This window comes from Carica papaya, chromosome 2, assembly GCF_054855325.1.
Source record: "Carica papaya isolate Zhongbai chromosome 2, ASM5485532v1, whole genome shotgun sequence".
Classification (NCBI taxonomy): Eukaryota; Viridiplantae; Streptophyta; class Magnoliopsida; order Brassicales; family Caricaceae; genus Carica; species Carica papaya.
Window position 1 is genome coordinate 35,701,473 of NC_142310.1, and position 16,593 is coordinate 35,718,065.

Below are 16,593 nucleotides of genomic sequence, written 5' to 3' on the forward strand. Positions count from 1 at the left end.
TAGAATCTGTAATTTTTTATGTTTAAAGATAATTTTAATGTTTGTATATATGTATATAATACACGCAGAATATATACAAACTATACTGTATAAATTAATATATAATATCCGGTGAATTTTGACTAAAATGTATCTCAACCATCGAATAATTAAAATTAATAATTAATTTATAATATTTAATTTAATAAAATTAAAAATTTACAGTACTAATATATCGTTGAGTGAAATTCATCAAATTTAATTAAATAAATATTTCGTATTACAATTTACATTAACCATATTCATAAATCTTAATTCGTTTATGTTAATTGGGATCTTAAAAGGCGAATTATTGACTCAAAAGACAAATTTATGAAGCAATTAAATAATCTTACCACTTAATTAACTGATAATTTTTAGTAATTAACTAGCTTAAACGCTACTTAAGCGCCTCTGACAGAAAAGTCAAAATCATTATCGGATATATAATAATTAAATTAATTAATTTACTAAAATAATCAATCCACGGTAAACTAAACCTCCCTAAACTTCCTTTTATTTACACTTTTACCCCCTCACCTCGATATTTCCGTTGTACTCTTCCTCCCCCTCTCATGTCGTCACTTCTTTCTCTGCCTGTCTCTGTACGCGTTCAGCAATGGCGAGAGGCTCTTCTCAGTCGCAATCCTCCTCCACCACCTCGCGACCAGGCTTGTTAGCCCAACGTGGCACCGCTGCAGCCACGGCGGGAATGCGCAGGCGCAGGGTTTCGAGTACCGCGTCAGCTGGAGGTGGCTCTGCCTCTGTCGGTTCCGGCACCAGCAGCAACATGCTTCGATTCTACACCGACGATGCCCCTGGCTTGAAGATCTCCCCCACCGTCGTCCTTGTCATGAGCCTCTGCTTCATCGGCTTCGTTACGGCTCTCCACGTCTTCGGCAAGCTCTACCGCTACAAATCCGGAGCTGGAGCCTGAATCGGGTGAATCGATCCCGTATAACTAGTTTCAGATCTCTGTTGGCTTAGTTGGAACGCCTTGGTGATCGAGTTCAACTTGAGTCGGTAATCTAATGTTGCGATTTCTTTCTTTTCGTTTTTTTCTTTTTGTCGTATTTGCTCTGTAAATGGTGGCAGGGTTGTACTGCCTAGGGTTTGATCTGTTAAAAGTAGATTGGTTGGATATTGCTTTGAAGCTAAAGAGTGATGTTCAATTAATCCTTTTCTTCATGATCCTAATATTCGATTCTGATTTTTTTTGTTTCTTGCAAATTTTTAACGTTGACTTCTCACCTCTTGTGAGCTTGATTTGCTAGCTATGCGGTTTTTAGCCGAGCACGGTGCTAGGCTTATGATCCGTTTCGTGAATATCTAAGTGAAGGATTTACTTTGCAGGAAGTGACTGCATTCAGGAATTGCTGCAGTCATTTAGAAAGAAAATCATAACCATAGCTTAAGTTTGTGCTGATCAGGATATTATATTTCATGAGCATGGTGGTATTTAGTAGTGATTTGGCTTTTCTTTTGAGTCGGCTCTGGAGAATTCGGACTACTGAATCTCATATTGGAAATGCTTAGCTATACTAGATAAGCAAGAAAACCTGATGGTTTTGGTGACAAAAATTTCAGTTCAGTTGATTCCCTGCTCTGGTTAATAATTCTTTTTCTTGATAGAGCTTTGGATAATACTTCTTGTTTGGTTAGTGGTTTTCTTTTTTTTTTCTTTCACTATGATTTATTTCATTTGAATCTCTTGGATATCTATAGCTAGGCAGTGAGGAATTTGTGCCTTCTCATGCTGTAGGTAGTCAAGTTCCGTCTCTGCGTTTCCACTTTGTTTGTCTTTTAATACCCATGGATTTTGTTGATATATGCATATTCTTTAGTTGGTTGGTTAGTGAAGAGTAGTTCGTCATTCTTTGAGTATTAATAGCGAGAACTGCGAGGGAAAGGATGAGGATTTTGGATTGGGATGTTCATGATTTTCTTTTCCAAGTTTGCTAATGTTTTAGCCCTTTTAGCAGTGTATATGCTTGATTATTTTGCTGGGAGGTGAAATGGGAACCCTGAATGTTGTCACGTGAGAATCAATGATTTGATGCATACTTGTTATAAGATGCTGGAAAGAAATTATAATGTCAATAAAGTTGTTGAGGTTACTTATGAATGTGTTTATAACATAGCATAGAAGTTAAAATATTACTTGAGCTTTCTGGTGGTCTCTTCTTGATCCGATAAACAGTGGTCCTTCTATAATTAATTTTCTGACACTTAAACTTGGTAGGTTCACAATTAATAACCCATTCACAGGTTAGTATGAAAATCTAACCAAAAGTTTTTTACGAGTTAAAAGGGAAAAAAATCACTCACAAGTTAGGTTTTTTGATTTTCTCACTTTTAAAGGCATTTTACTCCCTTTACAAACTGTTTGGTGTTGATTTATTTATACTTGCATTATTTCATCCTGTTTATCGTCTTGTGACTCTGTTGTGCTGTGTGAGAGGAAACTCATAGAGGTTAGTTTTAAATGGATTCTATTAAATGTGTACCTTATGCTTTAGTTTCCAATTTCGTACTATATCCAAGACCTTCACAAGCAGATAGAAAGTCTGTCTTATTAGCAAAGTGGGTTCTATTAAATGTGTAACCTTATGCTTTAGTTTTCCATTTCGAACTACATCCAAGACCTTCACAAGCAGATAGAATGTCTTATTGTCAAGAGTGCTAACCCATGGTGTCTGCTTAGGATCCTGCTGTGTGTAATTTTGTAACATTTCCGTAATAATTTTGTAACTTGGTGTACTAATACCTTAGCAGTGTATGGTAATTAAATAACTACACAATAACAGGTAACTATCATCAGTCTAAATGACTAAAAAAGCTTGCTGAAAAAGGGGCACTCTGCAATAGTTTGATTCAGTGGCCTCTTTGATCTTGTCTATCTTCGTCTGTGATATTTTCACTTCTCATTTTTCTTTGCATGCCGAAGAAAGCAGGTAGTGATGAAGCTATGAACTGAAAATTACGAGCTTCTTTCTCTTTGTTTTTTGGCTGGAGACATGATAATAAGTTCTGATTGCAGCAGTGGTAAGTGGTGGTTTTTGATTTCTTGTTCAGGGAAATGTGGGGAGTGGATAGATGAATAGTTGGATTTCTTTATTTATGAGTGTTTTAAGTTAGAACTTTTATGCATCAATAAATCGGGTTTCTCTTCAGTTAAAGCTGGTATGTATAGCTTTTCATCTTTTGGGCCTTGAAATTTGTAAAGTACATACTTCTTTATTAGCTTCGATTCAGTTAACTTCACTCATATTACATTCATCACGGAGATATGGTAATCTGAGTGAAAAATGTGACTACTTTGAATCGGAATGTAGCTTAAGCAGCTGCGTTAGACTTATCTAGTTTACTGATTGCCTGTGGAATCAGCATAACTGTGCGAGATCCTGCTTTGTAACGGTGCTTTGATCTGCTTTCTACTGTTAGGTATATGATTTTTCGACGATTGAACCTGCATTTATCTGTACTCTGATATTTCTTTACTCAATAGAGGATTTGGAGGACCTTATCGAATCTTGATAGACATGTAAATAATTTGTATGCCGGTTAACACTCTATCGGTACCCATTAATACAATTCGTACTTTTATTTCAGAAAAAAATCTGACGAATCTGGATATGTTTTCTGAAGAAGTCGAATTTGTTGTTTTATGTTTTTTTTTTTATATTAAACTGTGTGCCTGTTGCTTTTCAATGCTCAAAGTTAAGCAGGTTATTCTTGTTTTGGAAATTGAAATGTTGGTTCATTCCTGTTTCAGTTTGGTGCATATCTTATAACATTCGAATCACATTTTATATATTATATGTCTTACGTGACACTTAGATAGGCCATTTTATTGTAAAAAAATTGAGTCTTACAAGATAATCCCCGCATAAAAATCCACATGTAACTTATTCAATATTTGTTATTAATTTTTGAATAAATGATTAAAGTAGTTTTAAAATTTAGTGCTTTTAATTTCAAATATTCAGTTTTTCTTTTTTATTTTATATTAAAATAATTAGATCGAGTGTTTTAAAAAATTAATTAATAATAAAATTTATTAGTAATTTATTAAATTAATTAATTATTCAAATTATTTTACTTAAATATTTTTAATGCATTTAAATTTGATGTAACTATTTTAATTTATGTTGTTAAGAAATGAAAAAAAAAATTAAACATTTGAAATAAATAAAAAAACGTTATTTGATTAAGTGTCAAAAAAGAATATTACAGTTTAAATTATAATAAGGATTCGTTTTTAAAGCCTAATTTAATAATTTATTTTTTAAAAATTAATTTTCTTTTTTTTAAAAAAAATAATAATGACGTAGTAATGTGTGTACGATTTATTCCTTGTATTGCTCTGTTGTCCTCCTCAACCCGCTAAACATAAAGACCGGACACGGTGTCCGGTCTGTGGTTTGCTCTCGGGCTCCCGCGATCCGCTCTCCACCCTCAACAAGAGGGAAGAGAGAGAGAGAGAGAGAGAGAGAGAGAGAGAGAGAGAGAGAGAGAGAAAGCAGCGCCAAACATGGAGGAGAGAGAGGGAGTAGGAAAGGAAATCCACATTTCTGTCATTTCCCTCCGAATATTTCCTCCGTTGCTCTCTTCCTCTTCCTGCTAGAAGAAGAACCAGAGACGACGACGAGATGAGTGTTATCGACATTCTGTTCAGAGTCGACTCCGTATGCAAGAAGTACGAGAAATACGATTTCGAGAAGCAGCGACACCTCAGTGCCTATGGAGACGATGACTTTGCTCGGCTCTACGCTTCCGTCGAAGCCGACATTGATGCTGCTCTTCATGTTAGCTTTTCTCTTCCTTTCATTTTGATCTCCGCCTTTTTATTTATTTTCCTTGTCATTATTTTTTGAGTTCTGGATTCTCTATCTGATTGTTTGGTTGCAGAGAGAGTGATTTGAGGATTTATGTTTCCCCTTTATGGTTTGTTTCATCTTTTCTTCTTATGAAAATGCGGTTTTAGTTTCTTTCGTGTTTCTAAAGCGTATTATATCTGCAGAAATCTGAGTTGGCTTCGATAGAAAAGAATAGGGCAGCCGCGGTGGCAATGAACGCGGAGGTTCGTCGGATGAAGGGTAGATTGATGGACGAAGTTCCTAAGCTGCAGAAGTTGGCGATGAAGAAGGTGAAATTTACATTCTGATTCCACTTATGTGTCATATTAGGTGCAATTTAAACAGTTTTTTTTAGTGACAGTAGATTTGCTGGATTGTACTTCGACAACGTTTAATCATTAACTTCTGCATTTCGTAGTCTGTTGGACTTTGAATTTGATTTCTTAACTTCTACAGTCAATTAAAGTTAATAAAAGAAAATCTGCAGCATTACGGCCTTGTTACCCCAAGGCCCTTTTGATCATATACCGGGCATGAAAAGGTTCTGTAGGCATGGGTTTGTTACTAAATCTTACAAATCAAATCAGCATGTTCAAAGGCCCTTCGTTATAACCCTTTGGGTTCAATATGTGCGAGAACAGTTCTTGGTGTAACTTCCAATGAAACCAACAAGGTTCTCCTTCTCTTCAGATTGGCACCTATGCGCATAAGCATATTTCTTATTTTATTACTGTCGTTGGTACAATAAAACCTGAGATCTTCCAATGACACCGCTGTCACTGGCATTGCAGTCTCATGCCCATTGTTCTTGAGCTTGGATAGCCTGAACTTGTTATATCTCTAATCTTGTTCTAGCACATGCCAGGAGTACATTTGGCCTCATTTTCTTTCTTGTTTCAGTCTAAGCCGGGTATTCTTTAATCATTTAGCAGAAGTTCTAACTGCATGATATGTTCGATACTATTAAATCACAGGTCAAAGGGCTTTCAAAAGAGGAGCAAGACACACGATATGATCTGGTTTTTGTACTACCAGAGAGGATTAAAGCAATACCTGATGCAACCACAAGTTCAGCCAAACAAACTGGAGGATGGGGAGTTTCAGGGTCTAATAAAAATATAAAGTTTGACTCATCAGGTGATTAAATCTTGCTGGTTCACTTTCTTTTGTTACCATTTTTTTTTTAAGCCTTTTATTTTCGCATATTAATCCTTAATAACTCGCCTGTTTCGAGACCATCAGATGGAGATTTTGAAGGTGGATTTTTCCAACAAGGTGAAGAATCTAGTCAATTTCGGCAAGAATATGAAATGAGAAAAATGAAACAGGCACGTTAGAATTCTAAACTACTTCAGTTTCTTCAACATGCCGAAATAAGGAAAATGATTTCACCAGATCTTGTGCCTTAATTCACTATGTTCTCCTTCCAAATTGACTTTTCACAGGATCAAGGCCTTGACATTATATCAGAAGGTCTGGATACACTGAAAAATTTGGCCCATGATATGAATGAGGTTAGTTACTATCATAGTCTCAGCTTTATGATCTCATAAAACAGAAATACAGTTTTTTTATTATTGATATTTTTAATTACAAATGGAAGTGCATATTAAGGAATTTTCTTTTCCAGGAGTTGGATAGACAAGTTCCACTAATGGATGAAATAGAGACTAAGGTGAAACTTCTGTTACTTCTGCCAGACCTATTTTGTCAATCAAATAGTTGACAAAAGGTTTCATGTATTGTAAATTCATCACTAGGTTCTTTTATGGCGCTTTTGTAGGTGGACAAAGCAACATCAGATCTTAAAAATACTAATGTTAGGCTCAAGCAAACTATCACAAAGGTAATTGATCTACAACTGGAGGATTAATGGTTTTGGATTTTGAATTCCTGTCTTATATTTTTTGACAAGAACAGTTGTATATACAAATAAAATGGTGTTTTCAGTTAAGGTCCAGCCGAAACTTCTGCATTGACATACTTCTGCTGTGTGTAATTCTGGGAATTGTTTCTTATATATACAAGTAAGCCCATTATACTTATGTCTTTTATAGATTATAACCATTTTATGGATGCATGTATATGATATCACCATCAGATCTTGTTCATTATGATTCAAGCGATCATGTCCCATTTTGCTGACTGAAGTAGAGCAGAAATGCTTTTTCTTTTTTGTTGATGAGATTAGTTGATGTTCTGTCAGTATGATCAATGGCATTGCATTTGATGGACTTGTTGCTGGAAACCAAGATATGAACTTTAGAAATTTCACTAATGTATTATTCTTCTTCTATGTGGGGTAGTTATTAGCACTATTAATTCTCGACTTAGTCCCTTGGTATGTGCTGCTCTTATTGCTTCAGGGAAAATAATTAACACCTATCAATGTAAATTTGATCCATTAATTATTCTGAACAAAAAGTTACCTAAGAAGTTGTTTCCCTGATACTGCAGTGCTCTGCGCTAACTGGATTTTCAAGGCATCTGAAACAGCTTCTTGGTTGCAGTGTTGTCGGGTACAATATTTTTAATTATTTTTGGCCCCCTCATGTAACCTTTATAATATCTATAGATTGATTTCATTTACGTTGCTTCCTTCAGAAAGTCTGTTCTAGATTTGGCTCTCTTAATTGCTGATAAGTCTTGTTCTCTGATTGCTTCCATTCATATCAGAAATTAAATATATGGATATATAGCATTATTTGTTACTGCAACGTGCTAAAAGTTCTCTAAGCCCATAATTTAACTGATTACTTTGTAAAATTGGTTGCTATTCTGGTTTGCCTTTTCTTTATGTTTGAAAATTTTTCTGATTTATTAGGAACTTTTCATGCAAACTATAATGTCCATATAATCACTTTCGTAAGTTAAGAAAAAAACTTACAAATATGCAGATATTTCACAAAACCATATTAGAATATAATAACCTAGAGGATTGATTTGGTTGATTTGATTCACAACCAACCTATAGGTTGTTTCAGTTTATATGCTTTCTCGGGATCTTATGCTGTATTCTTCTGACTTCCAGCCCACCTTTTTCTTACACATTAGTGAGAACATCCGGCCTTCTTGCAGAGGTTCACCCCCAAACCCTACAGCCATAACCCGTTGGATCCTATTATTGATTTCCTAGAGCTTATTGAACTGATCTTTACAGGTAGTTGGATAAGTACTTAAAGGTTTCTACACTACTGTAGATACTTATCTGTGAAGGTCAGTTCATTAAGCTCGAGGAAATTAATAAAGGGGTCCAATGGGCTAGGGTTGTAGATACTGTGTGGTGATTGGTTTTGGCCATAGTAAGTCATATCATCCCTGGCCAATGAGTTGCTATGTAGAAGATCTTCATTTCTGTTGTTGTCATTTATTTTCTTGCTTGATGGTAGGAGATCTTCATATCCATTCTCCATACTAGGTTTCCTTTTTTGTGAGTTGTCACAATACTCTAATGAAGAAACTGCTATTGGAGAGTTTCCTTTATCAGGGCTGTCTCCCTGAGGTGAAGTAAAACTACTGTCCTTTTTGCTACCCTGGAAGCTACCACTAGGAATGGTTTCCACAGGAGTTAAGGCTTGATTGGCAAGTATGAACGCTAATACTTGGCATTCTTGATTTAAGAAATCTGTGATCATCTCTTTTCTGTTGTCTGTAAATTTTGGGTCAGACTCCTTGTTTCTTGGTGAATCTCTCACTGATTCTGTGCTATTGTTGTCCCGAGCTTCGCACATGTTTTTTATCATGTCTTTTTTTCGGACTCGACAGAGGACCCAATCATCCAACTGTGATAACAAAAGACAAATTGTTTCATTGTTCTTAACAGATTCAGTAAAGATGTACATGAGATGCTAAACATGACTCACATAACACAAAAAATTTGAAGGCTAAAGTTATTGGAAAAAATTCAAGGCATTTTATATGCACTAACTTGCCTAATTTACCTTCTTAAGAACTCCAGTGCCAACCATCAGGGTGCAACCCTAATGCAATATAGCAGTTCACTAGCTCTATGACCTATATCCTGTTTTTGTTGAGAAGTCTAAAGACATATCCTGCACTTTAATATCAAAATATACTAGAATGTGAAACCTTACATGTCCTTTAATTTTTGGGCTGATTAGGATTGCCTTGTAAGCCATTGTTAAAAATGCAAAAACAAAACTTTTACTAAATCTAGACTAAATGGCTAAAATGAGAAGTTTGTGTTACCACATGCATCGTGTTTGGTACATTTATTCAATTTTATCCTATTCCTTATTTTATTATTAAACTATTCGTAGTATGAAGAATTGGATCAGAGTTTTTTTGTTTCAATCAATTTCACTCCTAGTAGGAATTGCCCGGACATGGATTTCTTACTCCTATCTAACCAAAGTGTGAATTATAAATTTCTCTCCCAGGAAGTTCAAGACATAATTGGAATTGATTCAAACATGATCTTATAACTAAGATATGAATAAATAGAAAATGAAATAACTACAGTGTTGGTGTTTAGAGACTATCTGTTAAGAAAATCAAACTAATAAAAGAACGTTGCTGCATGGTTGCCTTGTTTCGATCTGCAGCAGGCTGTGTAGTCTAATGGAAAAACTTACATATTTTTTTTTTTTTTGGTGAGAGATTAGGCTTTTCTAATACTTTTAAGTATCAGGAAAGAATAACCACTGTACTTTTAGCACAGTGATACCTACTTACTCTCATGGACTCTTTCAACCTTGGTGGTTTAATCATCGTGTCAAGAAGTCTATACTCGTTCATAATCCAGTTTGTCTTTGCTCCTTTTGGAGGTCGGCCAATATAGAAGACCAGTGATTTCTTGACTCCAATACTCTTTGATCCAGAAGTGAGAATGGGCTTGTCAGTGCCAGTAGCCTTCCAATAACCAGAAGCTGCAGCTCTATTAGGCCGTGCTCCATTTGGGTACTTCCTGTCCCTTGGACTGAAAAAGAACCATTCATCATCTCCAAACAAAGCCTGCTCTGTATAGATCAGGGTGTTGTTAGTTGATTATTATATTAGGAAGAAAACGAGGAGGTAAAATGTGTAATTATGAGCATACTGGGTAACTCCCATGGATTATGCTTATAGAGGTCTATTTCAGCGATTACTGATGCTGGGAGTGGTTTTGAAGTCACTTTCTTTTGCAAGTAATGGATGATGAGCTCTTCATCAGAAGGATGGAACCTGAAACCTGGAGGTAGATGGAAAATTGGATTGTGTTCTCCGACCTCCATAGTGTAAGTCTTCTTCTCCTTGTTCTGATAGTGACTATGGAGAAATTTAGGGAATAGTGAAGCCCCGATAATATCGATGTGTATATATAGTTGTTACAAGAGCCACGACGTCAAAGAGCTTTGCTATGCAATTTCATGCAGATGTTGACATTATTTATGATATAGTAGACAGGAAGCAACCAATTAAATTAGATAGAGCTTTAACGGACTGAAAAGAGAAAGCAACCCCCTTGTCTTTTACATTTGATTGGATGCCTTTCTACGTGGTTCTTTGAGGAGATACTTTTGATAATATTTTACACATAAAATATTATCAATAAATTACAGTTGTTTGCATTTTATACATAACATCTGTTTGGTGTCACGTTATTATCAATGCTTCTGATATCTTTAAGTGCCAAAAGTGCTTTAGGAATAGCAGCAGAAAGCCAGAAACTAAGCCTGAGGAGAGATCGGTAATTTCCACGTCTCCAGTGGTTGATCCTTGATTTTCTGTTGTTTGTCTGTAAACATGTTCTTTACATTTCATGAATTTGTGAAGATTTGTTATCAGTGATGATGATCACGATCACGATCTTGATGATAGTACAACTGAAAAGTTGGCAAGTAAATCAAAGGTGATTTGGTTCAGTGTCTTCTACTGGAAAAACATAATTTGTACTGCGTCTATCATAACGTTCATTGAATAATAGATCTGGAGCTTCATATGAGTTAGAACTATGATGCCCGAACACTTTGGGGAAATTTACTCCTAATAGCCTGTACTAAAAGTTTGCTCATTCAGTAAGTCCCTTTTAGGAGTTTGATGAAATCTTCAATTTGTCTAATTTTTGAATCATTTCTGAGTTAAATAGAAAAGCCAAACTTCATCATAAGCATGCAGAGCATATATATGTATTTTTCTCACATGTATATATATATATATATATGAGAAATCTCATGAACATATATGACGGTGCTCTTCTCTTATGATTTGACTTCATCAAGCCAGATAGTGGGCAAAGAAACTCACGTGATTGTCTCTTCAGCTGGGAGATTTTATGGTGCTTTCGAGGGACCGTGTTTCGTAAGCATATAAGATGTGCTCCTGTCTCGTACATAGGTTATACCGAGTTAGACTTTCAAAAAAAGAATCACACTTAGGTAAGGTGTGGGAAAAACTTTTTATCAGATGGAAGATTTTACAATTCTTTAGGGTTATCATGCTTTTTGAACTTAGAACCCTTGGATTAAACAGACAAGTTCTTAGTCGTTGATTTGAGATATGAGAATGAATTATTAAATTGTTCTGATTGCTCGGAGACAAACGTCTTGGAGGGGTCGTATGCACTTTCAAAGAAACATAGTATGGACCCAACATGGCGGCATTATACAGAAAAGCAAAACTCATTTATACACAATTCAGTTGTCCAATGCCAGAAACACCATCCTGGAGAACAATCATTTACCAGTTGTTCTTTCTTCAAAGGTATCCAACAGTATTAGGCTGCTTCGATAAAAACAAAACTGATAATACCCAGACCTCTGGTATTTTGCCTGGAAATGGAGATTACAGCAATAACTTTGAATTTCATTTTTATATACATATATATATATATATATATACCCATATGCATACATACAAGGTCACGGGAGAAAAAGCTTTAGTTCCCATCGATTTATAATTCATGTCATCATCATCTATATTGAAGGATACGAATCCTAGGTTTGCGTTTTGTCTTTTTTCTGTCCACTGTCTTGTCCTTTTCTGTTTGTTATTGGAACTGTGTAGGGTATATGTATAGTTTTATTATGATTAAAACTGTTGTAACTCTAGGAAGTATAAATTTGAAGTTTTTTAAAGAAAGAATTCCAATGCCAGAATTGGAGAATGTTTGTATTTGTTGGAAGGTACTTATAGAAATCTTCGAAGTGCTTCAAATAACTTAAAAAGCATCTCGGGTATGTGTTGCCTAGGTATTCGGTGCTATTTAATTCGAATGATTGATATATTTTTTATTTTATAAAAAAATAAAATTTGTAAGTTTGAATCAGATTGTAAATTATAATTTTTAGATAAGATATGGTAAATGAAATTTATAACTTGAGCTGTCAATTATATAATAAAAATGTTACGCACGAATTATATTGCATTTAGAGATATGATAATTAACTCTGAGATGGTGAGCCTAATTGGGCCGAGATGCAGATTCGAATGAGCTCGATGGCCCAATGTGAGAGTGGGACCCTTTAGATGGACGGCCAAATTCCTTCCATCAAATTACTTTAAATTGTGCGGATGCAATTTCTTATCCACCAAAATATCTTTATTTTCTTGTTTATATATATATATATAAATCTTCTGTAATTTAATTAGAAAAACAGTTTCCACCACAAGTACTGACTACAGAAACCCATCTTAAGCTTTTGAAATTTTAAATAATCAAAGCACATTGTGGGACATCTCACGGTATAATAGTTAAAATTCTCATTTTATTTGAAAAATCATAAATTCGAACTTCACTGAAAACTGAAATGTATAATTTTTTACCGAGTTAATTATATTTATGTACAAAAATATATATATTATGTAGTAATTAAGTTTTATTAGTTGAAATAATTATATTAGTTTAAAAAATTTACCTAATCTTATTTTCAATAAAAATTAAAAGTTACATTTATTTAATATTTAAACCAATTTGTTTTTTCACTGTAAAAGTTTAAAGATACGTGTTCAAATTTTTATGCTAAAAATTATTTAAAATTTAAAAATTCATTTAAGAATTTCAACTTTAAAATATAATTGATTTATATATGTAAATAAAGTTCAACTGCACATATATAAAAATATATATATATTATAATAAATAACTAGATATAAATTAAATTAATATGAACTGAATTTTCAAACGAAACTAATTATTATTATGACCGGTTGCTCATACATTCCACTTTAATTTTTTAATTAAGAATTTAGTTTATAAATAACCCTTGCTAAATGTTCTTTATACGTCTCTCTCTCTCTGTATGTGTATATGTATATGTATATATATATATATATACATTTAGCTGATGATCGTCTGTTTCGTGCCTATACTAATGGTTGATAGAAGAACTTGGAATTGTTGCAGTTCTAATAAGTTAATTAATTAATTAATTCCAAAATATATAATTTTTTATTTTTAAAATTTTTAATCAAACTAATTCGTTGCCTAGGAATTGAAAGTTGACTGGGTAGCTGGTAATTCGTTAGGGTTTTTTTTTTTTTTTTTTTGTTTTTGAATATATGACAGCCATAAAATTTCGTTCCGTATAATATTTGTTCTCAGTGTTCTTAAAAAATTAAATTATTATATTTATATACGTAAAACCATTATCTTAAAATTTTTATACACTAAGTTGGCACGTGTAATTCTGTGGTATGTTTGGAATCACATGCACTGACATGGGTAACACGTGAAGACCATATTCTATGTATGTATGTATATATATATATGTATGTATGTAAAATATTCTTGTAATTTGATTTATATTTTTCCTGCTTTTCCTCTTGGGTTGAATTTAATTTTTTATTTTTTCCTCTCTAATTTACGTACGTGATCATATGAACCCTACCACGTTAAATAATACAAATTGTACGAACACGTTTCATCATAATCCCCCTAAACCATTATGGTATAACGTGTATATGTGCATATATATATGTATATGTATATATGTATGTATGTTTTTTGTATGTATGATGAGGTCATGTGTACTTTTGTGTTTTCCTAATTTTCTGTGTTTCTTTTTATTTCACATTATTTTTCCAAAATTTATAAATTTAATTCTGTTCAATTCATACGGTAGTAGTACAGGCGTAGGTCCTTTAATAATTACTCATTTACAGTTAATATAATTAAATAATTACATATAATTATAATATTTTACAAAAAAAAATCATATGTAAAAACATATTATAATAAAATTACTGTGATATGCCGTCTAAAAAAAATTAATCTAGTCCAGTAAAAATATATATATATATATATATACATATAAATAACGATAAAATAAACCAAATATGATATATATGTATATACAATTTTTAATTTCTTAAGTAACCTGAAAATGTAAAATAAATAATTTTAAAAGGTGAAAAAAGAAGAAGAAGAAGAAAACAAAAACTGCAATTCCTTTACACGTCATGCAAATAATTCGAGTAGGTACGTACTGATAAATAGGCATTGCATGTGACACACCCATGATTAATTATTATAAATTTATAAAGTTCTTCATATATATATATATATATATCTATATATCCTATTCCTATGCCCGTGCATGTGTACATATATGCATATATATATATATATATATATATATCTTAAAGTTACTCTTCTTCACTAGCTACTCGACAAAATCTATATTTAGTCTGGAGAAATTGAAGACATTAATTTAATGTATTCATCCGTAATTACATTAAGTACTTAATTAATATTTCCTTCCAACAATGATTTAACTTTTAAAGATTTTTTTTGAGAAAATATTTTTTATATGAATTTTTAATTTAATTACGAATTATCTCTTTATTGAAGAGATAATATTTTTATTTATCTCTACGAAAATATATATTTGAGTCAAATTATATGTTTTATACGTAGCGATCCGAAACTTAAAAAGAAATAAATTATAAATTGAATGTAAAAGCGAAAAATTAAAAAATAAATGAAAAGTAAACAATTATATATCTTAAGATGATTTTTACTAGGCTTGAAGGGAGTTCGGGTGGTGAACTATTCACAACTCCCTTATTGATCGGGATTTAGATTTTACTTCTCTTAATCTGAAATAGTTAATGAAAAGATTAGCTACATTACTTTAGTAAAAATATCACGCTACACACTGATACAGAAATGAAGGTTGGTAAAAATCATTAAACTAATTAATGGAGCTTTTAATTTAAGTGAATTCACTTATCATAAATAAAATTATTTATTGCATACTTACCGTAGTGAGATTTTCAAAACCGACCTATAGAAGTAATAACACAAACAATATCATAATCTCGTATTCAATTAATTAGAACAATAACTTTTTCTTTTTATTTGCTTACCGGTATCACTAGGGGTCCTTAGGAATGTCCCAGTCCCACTACGTGTGAACCCATAACAAAATTTGTCAACTAACCGGCTGTCCCCATACCCCGTCCGGTATAAGCGCAAAAAATATTATCTCTCAATACCCCGTCCGGTATGAGCGCCAAAAATAACATTTCTCGATACTCTGTCCGGTATGAGGTAACATTTATGGTATGGTCCCCTATGTATCCGATCCGTCTATCATCTCTCAAGATATTCAATAAGACAACTGTTTCATTCATTCACATGATAAAGCAAAATTTTCATTTACATTTAATTTTTAATTTCACAATATAACTGTAAATCACGCGAGACAAACAATACATGCATCAAGTAAACATAACCGAATTATCTTATCAATTCCAGTGTATTACCATACATTTGAAACTGTAAAATTAAACAATCAATTAAAACATGACAAACGTTAATAAATAACCGGTTTCGGCTCCATTAATAATCTATAATTAATTATTGAAAATTTTTAAATTTCACAAAATATCGTATTATTTATAATTAAACTTCAAATTTATAACAGGGAATAAGGTGAGGGATTCTTACCCAAATCGGTGTCCGAAACACTAAACTTTTAGCTGTGCCTACTGGCGGTCATCGGGTTCTCTAAATTTTTCTTTGGAGATTAAAACGCGTTTTAAATACCTAAAAAATACTCCCAAAAACTCAAAATCTGTGTTAAAATTTTCTTTTGATCAATTTTAGAATTTCGGCACGGTGGCACCGCCGTGCTCCGGCCACGGCACCGCGCACGCGATGGTGGTTTGCCTCGGACTGGCCGTTTTCGGCCAATTTTGGCTGATTTTGTCCGATTTTATACTCATTTATGCGAGAAAACACGTTAAGAGGCATTAGTTGGCCGAAAAAAATTAAAAAAAAACTTACCGGTAGCGGAATTTTTCAGTGCGATGGCTTCGCTGGCTCACCTTCGCAATTGAGTATTTTTCTTCGGTCAACTTGTAGAAAACATAATGGTGAAAAAATTGTACGAAATGAGAATCGAGAATGGGCTCATCGGAGGTGATTTTTTATTTTTTCCGCGATGGTACCGTCGAGTTTTACCCGCTGTTTTCGACTCAACTGCCAGTCTTTTCGCTCTGATTTGTCCATGGGGGTATTCAAAATTAAATTTCGAGCGAATGAGAGAATTTTTTACTTTTTTGACAGTCAAAGGTGGCTCCGGCGCGACGGTAGACGACGGTCGACTCTTTTCTCTGGCGACTAATTCTTCTTCTCCGATGGGGAGCTGGTTGCTAGAGTTAGAGTTCATTGTGAAGTAAGATATTTATACATATTTCCCTTAAATCTACGCCGTTCATCTTATTTGATATCGACTGTCCGATTGTATTTAAAGAAGAAATGAATCTAAAT

General features: G+C 33.4%; 3 protein-coding genes across 5 annotated transcripts; 2 read left to right on the forward strand and 1 right to left on the reverse strand.

Annotated features, from left to right (window-relative positions):
- Positions 1 to 577: 577 nt before the first annotated feature.
- LOC110823356 (Preprotein translocase Sec, Sec61-beta subunit protein) lies at positions 578 to 1,215 on the forward strand. Its single transcript, XM_022053730.2, has one exon. The coding sequence runs from the start codon at positions 638 to 640 to the stop codon at positions 953 to 955; it is 318 nt and encodes a 105-aa protein (XP_021909422.1). The 5' UTR covers positions 578 to 637; the 3' UTR covers positions 956 to 1,215.
- Positions 1,216 to 4,404: 3,189 nt separating this feature from the next.
- SYP72 (syntaxin of plants 72) lies at positions 4,405 to 7,588 on the forward strand. 3 transcript variants are annotated; one of them, XM_022053694.2, is made up of 9 exons: positions 4,408 to 4,826; positions 5,042 to 5,167; positions 5,852 to 6,014; positions 6,120 to 6,205; positions 6,323 to 6,391; positions 6,508 to 6,552; positions 6,661 to 6,723; positions 6,828 to 6,904; positions 7,335 to 7,588. In XM_022053694.2, exons 1-9 carry the CDS (start codon positions 4,671 to 4,673, stop codon positions 7,345 to 7,347), a joined length of 798 nt encoding a protein of 265 aa, XP_021909386.1. In that variant the 5' UTR covers positions 4,408 to 4,670; the 3' UTR covers positions 7,348 to 7,588. The 3 variants fall into 3 exon arrangements, with proteins under 3 accessions (XP_021909380.1, XP_088070575.1, XP_021909386.1); XM_022053688.2 differs by lacking the exon at positions 6,828 to 6,904 and having other exon boundaries at positions 4,405 to 4,826; XM_088214449.1 differs by lacking the exon at positions 7,335 to 7,588 and having other exon boundaries at positions 4,407 to 4,826; positions 6,828 to 6,908.
- Positions 7,589 to 7,684: 96 nt separating this feature from the next.
- LOC110823341 (uncharacterized) lies at positions 7,685 to 10,731 on the reverse strand. Its single transcript, XM_088214448.1, has 3 exons — positions 9,937 to 10,731; positions 9,573 to 9,856; positions 7,685 to 8,659 (listed from the first exon to the last, which is right to left on the reverse strand). Exons 1-3 carry the CDS (start codon positions 10,109 to 10,111, stop codon positions 8,069 to 8,071), a joined length of 1,050 nt encoding a protein of 349 aa, XP_088070574.1. The 5' UTR covers positions 10,112 to 10,731; the 3' UTR covers positions 7,685 to 8,068.
- Between the last annotated feature and the right edge of the window lie 5,862 nt (positions 10,732 to 16,593).

Coding starts and splice junctions, on each gene's coding strand:
- LOC110823341 (XM_088214448.1), bottom strand. CDS start 10,111: ATGGAGGTCGGAGAACACAATCCAATTTTCCATCTACCTCCAGGTTTC. Junction 9,857..9,936: donor TAATCCATGGGAGTTACCCA/GTATGCTCATAA, acceptor TGATCTATACAG/AGCAGGCTTTGTTTGGAGAT. Junction 8,660..9,572: donor GGTTGAAAGAGTCCATGAGA/GTAAGTAGGTAT, acceptor TTGTTATCACAG/TTGGATGATTGGGTCCTCTG.
- LOC110823356 (XM_022053730.2), top strand. CDS start 638: ATGGCGAGAGGCTCTTCTCAGTCGCAATCCTCCTCCACCACCTCGCGA.
- SYP72 (XM_022053688.2), top strand. CDS start 4,671: ATGAGTGTTATCGACATTCTGTTCAGAGTCGACTCCGTATGCAAGAAG. Junction 6,015..6,119: donor TATAAAGTTTGACTCATCAG/GTGATTAAATCT, acceptor CGAGACCATCAG/ATGGAGATTTTGAAGGTGGA. Junction 6,553..6,660: donor TGGATGAAATAGAGACTAAG/GTGAAACTTCTG, acceptor GCGCTTTTGTAG/GTGGACAAAGCAACATCAGA.